The sequence below is a fragment of the Nicotiana attenuata genome, unplaced genomic scaffold, assembly GCF_001879085.1.
Source record: "Nicotiana attenuata strain UT unplaced genomic scaffold, NIATTr2, whole genome shotgun sequence".
Classification (NCBI taxonomy): Eukaryota; Viridiplantae; Streptophyta; class Magnoliopsida; order Solanales; family Solanaceae; genus Nicotiana; species Nicotiana attenuata.
Window position 1 is genome coordinate 129,812 of NW_017671510.1, and position 17,415 is coordinate 147,226.

The window sequence follows — 17,415 nt, forward strand, 5'->3', positions numbered from 1 at the left end:
TGCCAAATAAAACCCTAAGCCCATAGCCCTCACTTAATTAATTTTAAAATCCTTAGAAATCGGGACATGCCATTTAGCGAATTTTCATGGCTTCCCGCAAAGATAATAATACGCTAGTCACTTTAGGCGCGAATTTTAATAATATTACTTTCCTAAACTCGGGTGTGCATTTCATGCAACCCAAATCCAAATCCCAAAACGTTGAATAAGAGGTGTCGCGGATCCGGGTGCATTTCATGTGACGTGATCCGAAAACACGCTCTTAAACGGCGTTCACTTTCGTAAAAATAACTAAAAGCGGTAAATAATCTTAAAAAATTGCATTATAGGTTGGAATATGTATAAAAACCAGATTTTTAGCCATTTATAATAATTTAAGCGACCGTGCTAGAACCACGGGATCCGAGGGTGCCTGACACCTTCCCTCGGGTCAACAGAATTCCTTATTCAGAATTTCTGGTTCGCAGACTCCAATTTGGAAATCGAATTTTTCCTCGATTTGGGATTTAAATTAAATCGGTGACTTGGGACACCAAAAGCCAATCCTATCCCAAGTGGCGACTCTAAAAATAAATAAATAATCCCATTTCGAATAATGTCACTTTAAATGGAAAAACTCCCTTATACATTATCCTTCGGGGTAGGTGTGTAAAAAAGGAGGTGTGACACCCAGCCTTAGTTTATAAGTAAGTAGTAGCTGCGATAAATGAAAAAAAAAAAAAAAATCAATTTTGGCACTAGAACTCCAAATGTATACGTTAAATAGGGAAAGGAATTTTTTCACATGCCCAACTTTAGTTAGGGCATCTCCAACCTTTACCCCATTTTTGGTCCCCAAAATGAGGATTTTCCTATTTTGGGGACAACTTACTCCAACCATTCCCCCATTTTTTTTCCCAGACTTTTTTATATTCTTCTCTCTCTTCTATATTATATTATTATCTTTCATTTCAATTTCATTTTTTAATTTTCATTAAACAAATTCCATCTTTTATTTTTATTAATCTGTAATTTCTATTAAAACAATTCCATAAAATTTTAAATAATAGAATTTGTAAGAAATTATTATAAATTAACTAATAATTCAAATAAAAGTGAAATCATTGCGATACAAGATTGACAGATAATTGTTGTTGTTTTAAACTATCCAAGGAGTTCAAGATTGTGATATGCTTGTGCTATCGCTGAAGATTGAATAGGGAAACCACACCTACCAAGAGAGCTCTAGAGCAGATTTTCTTTGTATTGTTTTCAAACATGGATATGACTATCGTTGGATATTTAGGATAGTTAATCAGTAAAAAAAAAAAGTTACTAATCAGCTCTCCGCTAGCTCGCGAACTGTGTATTCTTTCCTGGTGGTTGGATTAATTACCAGTCCCTATAGGTATATGGTAGTAGTTAAGAGAGGTCAACTCCAGAAACATAAACTAGTAATTAGCTATGTGATTAACGGAGAAAATTTTCCCCTTCATTTACATATCTAACATCATTATCAAATGTCAATAATCTAAGATACATCTACCAAAATAATGCAACTAGCAGTATGAAGCAAACAAGAACAGATATGAGAGTAGAGACGCATGATTAATGTATCCGTGGTTAACTTTACTAATTCATCCAGAGTACAACCATGTTTATTACAGGACAGAAGCAACTTTTGGAACTCTTTAAGGATTCAGGCTAAACCTAAATCGACAAACAGGAATTTTCAGGACACCCTGGAAGTCAAGAATAGAGTCCAATACGTACCTCATTCACGGAGTAGCCGCAATATCTGGGTGTAAGCAACAGAACTTACATCAAAACCATGCCCGTCTTGCATTTCCTGGGAATTATGCTTTCTCAACATACCGTATAGTTGACATCATATATATAACCACTAAAAGTGGGTAAACTTTACACCTGTAGCTTTTTATTTTTGGTTGCAAGTATGGTCTAGTGACCAAAAACCATCTCACTGCTCTTCATTCTATCATTACCAAAAAGTGATAATCTATCACTGAAAGCATCAATGTGTCCAAAAGCATCAGTTCCGGGAGGACACTCAAGAGCTGCTTCAAGGACCCGATGATGTACACCATGGGAGTCAACCGACTGTCCACCTTTATGGGCGTGTCCACCTATACAGACCTTCACACAGCTATAACGATGAATCACGTCCATCACTTCATCGTAATTCCACAACAATGCTGCAAAAGATGAAGCTCCAGGATCCAAAGGCAGATGGCAACACACTACTACATTTTGATTCAACTCTGTAGCTTCCTGAAGGACATGATCCAGCCATTCCAATTGTTCTTTCCCAACGCCTCCGTTGAACTTGAGAAACCTTCTCTCTAATCCCACAAGTCCATTTGGACTGTTTTTGTCTGAATTTGGGTTTCTCTCCTGAAGAACTTTTAAGGCCTTCAAAGTATTAGGGTGATCCTCTGGCCAACCAATGGCACTGATATCATAACCATCTAAGATTACAAATCTGTATTCTGGAATTGGAGAAAAATCAAAATAGGCACGTCCATCATGGCCAGGAATTCTCAACAGAGGAAGCAACTTATCCCGAGGAAGATTGTAAAGGCAGTGATTGCCAATCATGTGATAAACAGGGCCATTGAACTTATCAAATTCATCAACAATTTTCTTCACAGCAATCATTGACTGGTCTTTGGGACAAAACCCATCAACAATGTCACCAAAATGAAGAACAAATTTTGGCTTTTCTTGATTCCATTTCTGAACTGCCCTCTGCAACACACAAACGCTGTGTCGATAATACCTAGGAACACCAAGGAATGAGCAGCCATCAGGAATATCAGCATATTGGACATCTGATATGATCCCAAAAGAGAGAAGTGGCTGCTTCCCCTGCGGACATAGAAGACCATTTGCATATCCCATTGTGCACCACCCTTTAATTTGCAAGGTTAACTTGTCAGTTGTTTTGGATTTCTAATATATCAGAGTAGTGAAGGTTTTCTCAACAGAGAAACAATGATAACATCATATAGTATCACAAAAATATTTCTATTATGATGCCTAAGTTGATTCAGAAAGCAAAAGACAAAACTAACATGCATATGAAAAGGAGAAAAAAAAAAACAATTGCTAAATGAGAACTCAAATCAACTACTTTACTAGGTTGCCACTTCTATTATTCAATACACACTAGATTCATAAAGACAGAAACTAGTATCCTTGATATTAGGCTGTTCTCCTGTGCTCCTCTGAAGAAGTCTGTCCTACTTCTGACATACTTCCGCTCTTTGAGCTCATTGGAAAGAACTTTACCGAGCTTATTTTCACACTCAACATTGACGGCACATGATGAACTCCCCCATCTCCAACCCTCATCTATTTTTACCAGTTCAGCTACTCTATAGCAGTCAAAGCAGTCACTTAAAGACCAACTCATTCCTGTAAACGAATTAAAATTTGTAGAATGAACATTTCATACAGAATGAATTGTGAATTTTTATCTGTGATTGTGTTTTTGCATGCATTTGGTTTTTTCCGGGCACAAAATTTACAAACTGAGGCTAAAAGACCTCATACTGATGGACATAAATCCCACAGAAAAATAATGTTGGCCAATTAAGACTCTGGACTTCATCATGGACACCAAAATCCCCCATCTAATCACAAAGGAAAGAAAGACTCTTGATTTCTGCTCCATTTCATTAAACTCATCACTTCCTAACTATAATAACACAACAAAATTTAAGAACTGTCAAGCTCACTGGATCTATCGTGGATGTTCTTGCGAGAAAGGCTATGCTAGGGCGTATGGTCGACGCCTTGGGAGTACCAATTGATGGAAGGGGGGCTCTAAGCAATCACGAGCAAAGGCGTGTCAAAGTGAAAGCCCCTGGGATTACATTCGTGCACGAGCCTATGCAAACAGGTTTAAAAGCGGTAAATAGCCTGGTTCTTCTAGGTCGTGGTCAACAGGGGGTGGGGTTGGACTTTTTTCCAAGCTATTTCCAGTTTTAACCTCATTTAAACTATGATCATACATAGCCCTGACCTTTCCATTAAGTTTATAGGCATATACCAAAAAACATCATGGTTCAATGATCCTTGCTCCATCATGATTTCAAAGTAAGGGAGAATTTCAGAAAGGGGTCATCACCAAAAGCAGTAATAGGGATAAAACCCTCAATGATAGACACGGCCAATACAAATATGTGATGGGAGTCAAACCTAGTTGTTTTGAAGTTAATGATTACTGCTCCATCTATTTTAGTGCGAGCTTATCAGCGCTGCTATAGAGTCTCCTATTATTATATCTTTTCTTTTGTTCTTTGTGATATAGCAAAGCCCACCCTCCGCCACTCGAAACACAGGAGCCCAACAATGATTTTTCCCACATTGAGCACAGGACAGAAAAGGTTCTCAAAGAAAAGAGCATAAGTTTTATTATATGAAAATCAAAGGAAAGAAATGTCACACTTATCAGTAAAGAATAAAAATACAAAGTGCATTAAGAAAATCTCCATCGAACAAACCCTCAAACAGTCAGAAGGAAGAATCTGGAAAACAAATTAGTAGTCATTATGGTTTTTTTTAATAATATGTAAAAGCTTAGCTTTAATTTGGAGCTCTCCCATTTGAGAAAACCAACATAACTTATGCCTTATCACAATGTCAGGGATATCAGTTGCTTCTGCTAAAGGGAATCACAGCATAAAAAAATTAATTATGAGGAATTTAGAGGGAGCCAGAATACAAGAATACAGAAGCCTTATAAATATTCAGTACAAACTCCCATGGCTTCCACAGAGATTCAGGGGAAAAGGGTTAAAACAACAAAGACAGAAAAAGCATTATCTATAATCGGCTCAAACATATACACATCCGCATAAATAGCTCAATGTCGACTCAGTGAAATAACAAAATTCGAAAGATCTGAGATAGAAAGACAAATATTAACGTACCCAAATTGTCTCTTTTGCGATTAGGCCTGCAGAAAGAAGGCTTGGGAAAGAAGAGAGAAATGGAGAATAGGCGTCGGTTGACCGACAATGACAAGAGACCACACCGAGCTGGTAAGTAGAGAGAGAGAGCTCTGCACAATGTTTGATTGGTCAATGATGATAACCCGAAATCTGGAAAAGCAAAGAAAAACAAAGAAAACAAGCAATCATAATAAACGCTGCCACGTGTATCAAAACTTCTTTTCCTGTAATTTTCTTTTTCCCGTTCTTTATCATTCTTTTCCAGTAATAATTAGATCTCCGGAACTTTTTCGTTGCCTTTTTGGACAAATGTTATGTTAATGAGTGTAAAAAAAAAGTTACTTTTCTATATATAACGCTGAAATTCTCCGCGCTATATCTTAACGGTAACTTTTGCCGTTAAGGTATAGCGCGGAGAATAAGCGCGCTATAACCCCTGACGATTTGATTGCCAGATATAGCGCATAGAAATCAAGCGCTATACCTATAGTGCATAAAATCAGCACGCTATACCCCTTATTTTAATCCCTTCGTCTTCCCCAAGACCAGAACTCCCTCCTCCCCCATTTTTTTACTTCCTTTCGATTCTGGTCCCCCCTTCCCCTCCCCCTCTTGTCGTCTCTTAAAAAAAAAATTATGGGCCCCTCCCGTCACACAAAATGCTAAGAACGTAGGTCCCACATCGTAGTAGAGCATTGTATTATTGTGGTTTCACTCTTTCGGGCTCAAATTTTCAACCAATTCACTTTTCGAAAACACTAAATCAAGGTATTTCGATTTATTTTATGTCGAAACTTGTATAATAATGCATTAGTTGATTTGAATGTGTTTCCATGTCGTTTTGTGTTTTATTTGCAAAACTAGTATGTTATATTTATCCGGACTTAGATATTAGTGTTCTAAAAAAAATATAAAATTGAGGAATAATTTTTTCTGTTAATATCCGGATATAGATATTAGTGTTTCCATGTCGTTTTGTGTTTTATTTGCGAAACTAGTATGTTATATGTATTTTTGTGAATGTTATGTGATTAAAATGTATTTGTTATTTATATTTAGTTTAGATTATTTATTAGCGTAGTAAAATATAGAACCTTTTAGCGTAGTAAAATGTAGAGCCTTTTAGCGTAGCAAAGTGTAGAGTATTTTAGCGTAGAATCCCTGTAGTTTAAGTATCTCTTATATTGGTAGATGAAAATACAAACTTTGTACAATTAAATAATTAAATTAAGAATTTAAATTATAGAACAAACACACAAAATTATAAAAATATTGAATTTGACACACATAATTATTCATGATTGTTTGGTGCTACTGGGGCTCAAATATCGAGCCTTGAACCCATAGGTATATATACTTTGTACAATTAAATAATTAAAAATTAAGAATTTAAATTATAAAACAAATACACAAAATTATAAAAATATTGAATTTGACACACATAATTATTAATGATAGTTTGGTGCTACTGGGGCTCAAATATCGAGCCTGAAACCCATAGATATATATATATACTTTGTACAATTAAATAATAAAAAATTAATAATTTAATTATAAAACAAACACACTAAATGGTAAGACAATTGAAATTGACACACATAATTATTCATGATAGTTTGGTGCTACTGGGCCTCAAATATCGAGCCTGGAACCCAATAGATATATATATATACCCTGTCCATTTAAATATTGTATAACTCTAAAAATTGTATAACTCAAAAAATTAATTATTTAATTTACAGATTAAACATACAATTAATGTTGTTTAATTTACAGTTGGCGACATGGATGTGCCGCCTATACATCCCGGCCCTTACTCTCCTGAGCTATTAGTGCTACAGGGCGATCATAGGTCCGCCCATATATGGGACGGAGAGTTACTGTCCCAGACTCTCCGCGCTAGGAGAGTGGACGACTTGTGGGATTTTTAGAGGGATAGAGATCTCCATCCCCGTGTAGTCCAGCGCCTGCAGGATACGGGATTCTATAGGATTATTCAGATCGGGCGGATGCAACTCGATTGGGCTTTGATCACGGCGTTGATTGAGCGGTGGCGACCGGAGACGCACACTTTTCACCTGCCCATTGGCGAGGCCACCATCACGCTGCAGGACGTGGAGGTTTTATATGGCCTGCCCGTTGATGGCATGGCCGTTTCACTGCCTATTGCTATGAGATCTATGTCGCATGCGAATTATTTGGACATGCTGCAGCTGCTCACGGGTTTCAGGCCACAGGACAAGACTGCATCGTCGGGGGCCAGTCGGATGAGTTTGACCCCTATTAGACAGTACCTGGAGGTACTCCACCCCGAGATAACCGGCGATACAGAGGAGCTACATATTACCCGGTATACGAGGTTGTTGTTGCTTCTTCTATTTGGGGGGTCTTGTTCCCGAACACTTCGGGGAACCTAGTCAGTCTGAGATTTCTTCATCATATTCAGCTGCTAGATGAGTTACCGTATTACAGCTGGGGTGCTGCTGTTCTCGCCTACATGTACAGGCAGATGTGTCGGGCGAGCATGGGCACCCAGAGTGATGTTTGTGGTTTTCTGCCGCTTCTACAAGTGACAACATATTCGAATAATCTGTTCATTAGTTCCAATTCTACCTAGTTAGAATTTATCTTAAGCCTTACGTCAACTTTGTATGTTAGGTTTGGGCCTGGGAGCGGTTCTTGCAGTTTCATCCATCTCTAACACAATTACCTCCTAATGTAGCACCTCTGTTTCTCGCTCTATCCAGGAGGTGGGTTCTCCGCCGTACACTTGCACGAGAGTATGATGCTCATCATAATCTCCCCCTGTGCAGGGATGTGTTGGATCTGCTGGAGGGCGCACAGGTAAATATGTACCTAAACTTACCTGGTATAGATTAACTTAGTGTTGCGCATACTCACGTTTTGTATTCTTATTTGATAGTTCATCTGGACGCCCTACAGCGACGATTTGATAGGTGGCTTGCCAGATTGTTGCTCGGCCGGCCGACTGATTTGGAGCACTTCTGCCCCGCTCATATGCCTCGATATTGTGGAGCATCATGCCTCGGAGCGGGTACTTCGCCAGTTTGGCCGCCCGCAGTATATACCGAGGGGGCCTATATGGGAGCCTACACATTATCAGAGGGATGATCATTCCAGGGCGGACGACACATTTATAGCATGGGTAGCGGCGCAGATCCATACTTGGGATCAGCGAGATCGGATGATTCCTCCCCCACCTACACAGATCCAGGCGGTGGCTATTCAGAGGTATATGTCCTGGTACCGCCACGTTACCCGACATTTTATCGGGAACCCTGTTCATCAGGCTGGCGGTCGGTACTTTCCATACGTCGGGCGACACGAGGACCTGGTATGTTTTCTGTTATTATTAATTATATAACTATAACTTAGTGCAATATATGTAGTTTATATTTTATACGTTGTGCAGGCTATTGGACTACATACAGTCTATCAGATGGGACTGCAGATGCAGGATCATGTCGGCGATCCTGCGGTCGCCTTGCAGGATTACGGCCTTCAATCTGTAGAGGTGGCTACCAGGACACTGCAGCGAGCCCGAGAGGATCAGCGTTTTGCACACAAGCCTGATTATGTGGAGCTAGGGCAGTACGAGCGAGTCCCTGGTGTCGCACGAGGTGGTGGTGCCTGACGAGGTGGTGGTGACCGACGAGGTGGTGGTGCCCGACGAGGCGGGAGTGCCGGACGACGTGGTGGTGGGCGGAGAGGAGGTGGTCCCCAGCGAGGGGGCGTTGAGGCCCCTACTGATGATGTTGCTGCTGATCTGCCGGGTGGCCTACATGAGACGGACATGCCGTCATACAGCCTTGGGATGCATCTCACTCCAGGGACTTTGCAGGTGACCCCGTCAGGTCAATTATTGATCACGGGCACGGACCTTTCTAGAGTGGATTGGGATACGTACTTTCCAGGCCCGTCTACTGTTGCTGAGGATCGGCCGGCCCGAGATTTACATAGTGGGCACCGGCTGAGTTATGGTTCATCATCACAGGCGCAGGTATGGTTTTCTTAGTATTGAATTACAATTTGTTTTTATTCTTCTCATTTATTTTCCATAACTTTATTAATTTCCTTTTTAAGGCTTTGTGCGATGCTGACATGGCTGCGACAGATGATTACATTCAGGAGCCCGACGAGATCGTGGTAAGACAATTTAAATTGTTGTGACTTATTATATACTTTGCTATACTAAGCTTTCTATTCTTATGTAGGTTTCCACTGGACTGACGGCCCCTTCTACCGATCCTGTCAGCACCACTGATGATCATGCTGCGGCGCATCCGGCTATAAGGAGGCAACTTGATGATGACGATCCCGATAGCGTACCCAGGCGGGATGGGATGCGCCTCAGGCCAGCGGCTGCTTTGAAGCACACTGGATGCGGGACACATTGATTTTCTTTCCTTTTTTTGGTATTTGATGTAAATAATATTTTTGTTTATACATTAACAGCAATTTTTACATAATATGCGCATTACTTTTTTATTTCCCCGTTCATTAGTTAGTTTCGTACTACAACACAAACACAAGCATTAAAACTTAACTTCCATTACAATTAATGAAAATCAAGTTCAGTACAACTAATTTAGTTTAATACTACAACACAAACACAAACATAGCAACTTAACATAATTAAAATTCAGTACAACTAATAAAAATACATGACACCGGAAACATAAAGATAAAGTAATACACTAAACACATACATGTCAATGTTTAGTCCCTGCCGTCCATTATTCTCTGCTCCAACCACTTAAATTCTTCTTCCAACTTATTTTTTTCTTCTTCTACCTCTTTTAGTTTCGCTTTCAGCTCCGCAACCTCTCTTTTATGTTCTCTTTCACGTTCCCACTGTTGTAAACACAAATTATGAAGATGCTGCAAAGATTCTTTGTAGCATTCCTGATAATAGGGTTCATCAACCCATACCTCAAAATCGCAAATAGGTTCGTCGGGAACCTTATAAAACTTGTTCACACAGTGCCAGTAGCGGCGTCCAACTTCACCATTATCCCAACATTTTTGCATCATGCATTTTTTTTCCACACTCGCACCTTGGTACATAAAGAGGTTGAGACATTTGTGCGTTAGAAAAACCTTGCTTTTCTTGAAAGATTTGCTATTAGTTATTATTGAGCGCTGAAAATAACTAGAATGAGCCTGTTATTTATATGCAAGACAACACACATGACGTAGTATTTAACCGCACTATATATACACATAACTTAGTATTTAACCGCGCTATGCTTTGCGTGCTAAAGGCCCTAACGGGTACGAAACAGCTTTATGTCAGTTGGGCAGCTTTTTCAGTTCGACAAGACAACACACATAACGTAGTATTTAACCGCGCTATATATACACATAACGTAGTATTTAACCGCGCTATATGCTTTGTGTGTTAAAGGTTCTGACGGGTACGAAACAACTTTATGTCAGTTGGGCAGCTTTTTCAATTCGACAAGATAACACACATAACGTAGTATTTAACCGCGCTATATATACACATAACGTAGTATTTAATAGGTTCTGACGGGTAGAAAACAGTTTTATGTCAGTTGGGCAGCTTTTTCAGTTTGACAAAACAACACACATATATAAAATAACAAACATAATTAACATTAAATTAATCAGCTTTATGAAATTTCAATGTTGTTTCTAGTTCTTCCGAATATATAATTTTTTTTAATTATCATTAAAAAACTGAAATGGAAAAGTTAAAATCATAATTAACAAACATAATTTTATTTTATAAATCTTGCAACATAAACAAAACAACTAAATATTACAACATAAACTCATTGATAGTTAGGCACACTAGAAGAACACCCACCACGAGCTTGATTACTATTGCCACCCAAACCAGCCGAAGGACATTTTCGACGCTCGTGTCCTGTTTGCGAGCATATACCACATCTGCGCGCATAAATGGTATCACTAACATCCATTTGGTTCCGTATATGTGTTCTCTTCTGCACCTGTATTCGACGCAAATAGGACTTGTTACACACCATTTTAAATGGTTCAGGCGGCCAATAATGCTCAGCACCCACTGGCTGCAACTGCCCACTATATGTGTTTAGGTACTTGGCAACACTATATTGTTGATCAACATAGTTGGTTATACCTAAACCAACTTTTTGAAAGCACTTGATGGCATGTGAGCAAGGCATGTGGTAGATGGACCATTTCCCACAAGAGCATAACCTTGTAGATTCATTTACAGTATGTACCCCGATTTTGATGGATAGCGGTGCGAACTTCAAAAACATTTCTTTCGTTATCATACTGCAAAAATGAATGCCAATATGCTCGCCGTCTGTATTTCTCAAATCTCTTCATCGGCACTGGCATAAATTCAACACCCCTTTCCATCAATGACGTTGCAGCTGCAGACCTTTCAACAAACCTCTCCGCCATCTGCTTGAACGACATCCGCACCATGGCTGTGACAGGCAATCCTCTTGCCGACTTCAATAACCCGTTGAAAGACTCTGACACATTTGTAGTCAGAGTTCCCCATCGTCTGCCACCATCCGCATGCAAAGTCCACTTTTCAGGGTCATGTCGCATTAACCAACGATAGGCTGCCTCATCTTCTTTCCTGATAGATTCCATGTGCCTCCGGAATTTATGCTGTTGGTGGTCTGTTGCTGCCATCCACATCAAATCATGTAGATCCTTGTTGGGATATGCCTTCTGGAAATTGGCTTTAAAGTGCCTCACACAGTAACGGTGGTAGGCATAAGGTTCTTGCCATGCAGGCAAATTCTCCATAGAACTTAAGATACTACCGTGCCGATCAGATATTAGACAAATACCGAAACGTTGTTTGACAACGTGCTCTTTCAAGTGGTTCAAAAACAGCGTCCACGTCTCTTGGCTTTCATTGGCACAAACAGCAAAAGCTAGAGGAAATATCTGTCCATTAGCATCTACTGCCACGGCTATCAACAACTTGATATCGTACTTTCCATAGACATGAGTGCCGTCTATGGATATTACGGGCCGGCAATGCGAAAAACCATCAATTGCTGGTTTAAACGCCCAGAACACGTAATTGAAGATATATTTGGGTTTACCCGGACTCTGCTCAAGCTTCCATTCAACAACCGTCCCGGGGTTAAAGTGCTGCAGTGCGGCCATGTACCTGGGCAGAGCTGCAAATGACTTATCCCAGTTACCATAGACTATTTCAAATGCTCGTTTGCGCCCGAGATATGCCTTTCTTTTGGTAATGATATGGCCATGTTCCTGGTGGACTGATGTAATACACTCTTTGATTTTATACCTTATGGACGCTTTGATGTATGGAATAAGGACAAGAGAAATCAAGTCAATATCCAAGTTGAAGCAATTCCCGTTGAATGTGTCCATTTCGCTGTGTGGGTGGGAATGTATTTACCCACTTTCCACAGACCTGTCTTCTTCTTTCTCGCACGCAACATCCAATGACATGGCCAAAACCACCTGCGACAAACAACCTTGTATACAACCGGACTTGACTCCCATACCGTCATCTTACGACACTCTTTTTCGTTGTGCCTTTTACAAGCCCTGCTTACGCGCGCTTTACCAGGAAAAAGCATGCCCTTTGCCAGCACCGTTGCTCTAGACTCATCCCACATTGATATCCAAATTTCATCAAAATCCCTTGTGAGAGCTTCCACATCCGGCATGCTTGGCAAGTTATCAAGGTAAGGAATCTCCCTTGAATGAAACGGCACTTCAGACTCGTACACTCTTCGTCTAGGGGGGTGGAGCATACTCTCTCGTCAAATCAGGTCCTTCCTTCTCATCCTCCTCATCACCATCCTCACGAGGAAAGCGTGTCTCGTCTCCAGATTCATCAGCATTGTTGTCGTAATCACTGTTATCTTCCTCACTCTGTGCATCTGCCAGATCCCGATTTAATACGTCGTCTTCGGGAAATTGAGTGAGTACATGTGGTTCAACTTGCTCGTTTTCGCTGCACAATCAACAAAATAATAAGCTACTGAAATTAATACATATTTTCCATATAGCTGTATCACTTCACTTACAAGTCGTAATGTGATGAAATTCCATGATGGACATTTTCATTTAGGTGATGACTCCCGGATGGACCACAATGATCCAACACACCAAAACTATGGTTGGATTCATAATTTGTAAAATTCATATCCGGCCGTACCCCCTATTAAATATATGAGCTTTAATACAAATTCAAGACAACAAAAATGTACATCGTAACACAAAGGAAAATTGAAGTTTACCACTCGTCTTGTGAATTATGTAAAGCAGGCGGTGATAAGTTTAAATCAAGGAAAACTCTTTCATCCGGAACCTGTCCGGCAAAAACTGCTCCAGAATAACCACCCGATGACTGGGGGTTATCCCTACTACGCGCAACCTCATTGTTGGGAACGTCTTCGACCTTGACGTACATATCCAACTTTTTGATTACAAGAAATTCCCAGTATTCATCCGGAGTCCTCAGAAAATCCCTCAAAGTTTCATCATCGTCGATGTTTAACTCCGAGTAAAAAGCAACCACTTGCATAACAACGATATCAATTTATCGTACTCCATTGTAAGTGGTAATTTAACATGACCCTGTGGAGATAAACTGTACCTCACAGAGTTATTCTCCATCAGAAACTCACCCCCCCCCCCCCCCTAATACAATGAAACTCTTATTCTACGCTCTTCAAACATTATGAAAAAATGCTTGAGAATTTAACAAGAAGAAAAATTTGAACGGGAGTTAGAATTTTTTTGAATGGATTTTCCTAAAATCCTAACCCCTTTATATAGGAAATGGCTAGCCCGGAGGGCTAAAATTTTTGATGTATAGAGCTCTTTTAATATGCGCTATACACATTTGAATTATTGTCATGTCAGTTAACTTATTGGTGGGCCCATAAACAGGTATAGCGCATGAATTTACTGCACTATATATTTATAGCGTGCGCTATACCTAGCAGTCAAGTCGTCAGAGTATAGCGCACAGATTTCCGGCGCTAAACAAGTATAGCGCAGTAAATTCATGCGCTATACCTTAACGGCCAAAGTTACCGTTAAGATATAGCACGGAGAATTTCGGCGTTATATATAGAAAAGTAACTTTTTTTTTACACCCATTAACGTAACATTTGTCCAAAAAGATAATAAAAAAGTTCCTGACTCCAGGAATCTATCTATATTCTTGACATGTGGCCCGCCTTCACTCGAATTATTATATTTATACAGTTATAAATTTGTTTTATAAATAGATACAGGAGCAGTATTATAATATTAAGTTCGCTGTAGTGTTGATAGTTTGGAATAATTAATCCAGTTTAAAATTTCGCATGAGTTTGATTGGTTGCATAAGAAAAAAATAATCGCTACATAACTAATGCAGTATTTTCTTAGAAATATTAAATAACACATTTATTTAATTATATTAGAATCTATGTGTTATTCTATGTAGGATCTAATGTGCAATAACAATAAATGTATTACCAATGGAGGAATTAAACTATATAAAAATAAAAATATATTTTTAAAGTGAGTAATGTATGGGACAAAATCTGCCTAAGGATATTTCACACAAAGTGGTATTACTGAAGATAAGTCAACCGAGGTCGACCGGTAACCAACGGAACTCACCGCTGAGCAGTCGATCATGGCCGAGGTCAAGTGTCAGAAGGACCAGTTGCGGCTAGTTTAGTTACAGGATTTTTGAGGGAATATTCCATTGAACATTTTTGATGTTTGTACTAGGGTTAATTGGGGGTATGTCCTTTATAAATAGAAAGAGAGATCAGGTGATAAGAATGTAATATTATCTGATAAGAACACTCCATGAAAAGTAGACTTTCTCTCTAGATAGAATACAAACATTACCTTTCTAAAGAGATTCGATCTTCTATTAGTCTTTACCTTCCACCAGATCTGAGAAGGGTCCCAATATTCTGATCTTTATCTATCATTCATCACTGTCAGAATGAGGAATCATCCACCTCATTTAACATTGGTTCAAACATTCTCCTTATTTACTCTTGTGCCATTTATTGTCATTTATTGCCTTATATTTCCTCTGCATTACTGGTCTCAAAACATTAAATGCACATTTCACTTGATCTTCTATTAGCATTGCTCTACGTTATTCTCATTATTTGGTGATAGATATGAAGTTATTATTATTAACTAAGTTTAACCCCTCATTATACACATTTAATTGGTTTAATCAAAGATCCATATTTTTTTGTCAAACAATTTGGCGCCGTCTGTGGGGATTTCCTAGTTAAAATTTTAGTTTCTTCTAGATTTACAACTAGCCAAAAAAATGAACCCCCCCCCCCATTCTCTTGTACACACAGATCTAACATGGCAGGTAACGGAGAAGAAAGGATGAAGGCAGTGGCCGATCTCACCGCCAACCTCTTAAACACCATCAACGGAGTTTCTGAAACGGAAGGGGAAGATGTAACGCCAAATGCCTCTCCCAGGCGAAGTGGCTCACCCCTCCCTCATGGTAGCATCACAACGTCCCGCGGCAGAGGGGCTTCCACGTCCACAACGGAAGAGGCGCCACCCGCAGTGAAGAAACTACTTGAGGCTTGGCTAACAAACACGCTGACCGACATCCTCGACAAGCCCACCCAAAAAGCAATCAGAGAAAATGCAACTTGCGTTGCACCAACGACGGCCGAGCAGTACGGCCCTCCCCATCCAATAACAGGTACCACTCACAATATTAATAATGCAGGTGAAGATACCCTCACGGCCATTCTGAGGAAGATGAAAGAAATGGAAAACGAAAACAAAATGCTGCGAGACCAAATGAAAGAGCATCAAGAAAGGGTAGAAAAAATACAAGGCGCCCCAAAACTCTTACCAAAGAGGGATGCTGGTCAGTTCGTGGAACAGCTCTACAGTGATGAGGCCTCCCCACATGCCATACCCAAAACCTTCAAAATGCCTCCCTACCTAAAAATATATGACGGTACGACCGACCCAGAAGATCATGTGACTCACTATGTCACCGCAATAAAGGGCAACGATCTCGCCAAAGAACAAGTATCTTCTATCCTGTTGAAAAAGTTTGGCGAAACCCTCACCGGAGGCGCATTAACTTGGCATTCACAGCGTCCCCCGCGCTCCATTGAAACATTCGAAGAAATGGCCGACAAGTTCGTAACGGCCCACACCGGAGCGAAAAAGGCGGAAGCAAGAATGAACGACATATTCGCCATCAAACAGGCACCTCAAGAGGGACTGAGGGACTTCTTCACTCGGTTTAACCGAGTAAGGATGACATTACCAAATGTATCAGAAGGCATGGCTGTAGCAGCTTTCCAAAACGGGCTGAACAGAAACGGTTCGAGGGCGACCAGAAAGTTGCTGAGACGGCTTATGAAATATCCTACAACCACTTGGGACAAAATACACAATGCCTACTGTGTCGAAGTCCATGCCGACGAAGATGACTTGAATGGACCGACCTAGCGGTTGACCTCGGTACAAGCCGAATCCGAGAAAGACCAAAGAAACGATGCTAGAAGAGATCTAGCAGCTCCACGACCCAACCGAGAAAGGCATCAACCATATATCAGGGGTGTCATCATGCCTCCTTCCCGTCACAAAGAAGGTCTATCTAGGCCAAGGACAGGGACTCGCCGGGCGAGAGAGGTATGCCCCATTTACTATCTGCTCACAATTTTTGTGTTTCACCTTCAGAAATAGTCTACGCGTTGGAGAAGCTCGGCCCAAAAGTGAAGTAGCCACAAAAGATGAGGTCCGACCCTAGCACCAGGAAGTCAAATGCCCTCTGTGAATTCCACCAGGAGCGAAATCATAAAACCGAGGACCGCATCGCTCTAAGACAGGAGGTCGTGAACATGCTTCACCAAGGGCACTTAAAAGAGTTGTTGAGCGACTGAGGAAGAGCCAACTTTGCTTGAGGATGTGAACAACACTAGGGGCGTCCAAAACCACCTTCACCAACTCGCACCATCCAAATGATCATCGGAGGCGGCGACGACTCATCTATCAATAGCATAAATTTCACCATGACCCACAAACTCAAATGGTAAATCACTCATGAATAGTACGATGAACTCGAAGAAAGTATCATCTTCGATAAATCGGTTAACCACGGTTTGGTTTTCCCTCACTATGATGCACTTGTTATCACATTATGAATATTAGATACTGATGTAAAGCGCATTATGGTGGACGATGGGAGCGGCGCGTGCATTATCCATCCTCAAGTACTTGCACAGAAAAAACTCGAGAATAAGATAGTGCCACGCTGCATCATGCTAACCAGTTTTAACAATGCAGTTGAATGAGCATTCGGAGAAATCACACTCCCCATCCTGGGCGGCGGAGTCACCCTGAAAACCACATTCCACATCATGGACCAAGATACGGCATATAACGCCATAATAGTCGACCCTGGATACACGCC

General features: G+C 40.4%; 1 protein-coding gene across 1 annotated transcript; it reads right to left on the reverse strand.

Annotated features, from left to right (window-relative positions):
• Window positions 1-1,570: 1,570 nt before the first annotated feature.
• Window positions 1,571-5,120, reverse strand: LOC109208701 (manganese-dependent ADP-ribose/CDP-alcohol diphosphatase-like). The gene is made up of 2 exons (XM_019371844.1): window positions 4,935-5,120; window positions 1,571-2,909 (listed from the first exon to the last, which is right to left on the reverse strand). Exon 2 carries the CDS (start codon window positions 2,896-2,898, stop codon window positions 1,939-1,941), a length of 960 nt encoding a protein of 319 aa, XP_019227389.1. The 5' UTR covers window positions 2,899-2,909; window positions 4,935-5,120; the 3' UTR covers window positions 1,571-1,938.
• Window positions 5,121-17,415: the final 12,295 nt, after the last annotated feature.

Coding starts and splice junctions, on each gene's coding strand:
- LOC109208701 (XM_019371844.1), bottom strand. CDS start 2,898: ATGGGATATGCAAATGGTCTTCTATGTCCGCAGGGGAAGCAGCCACTT.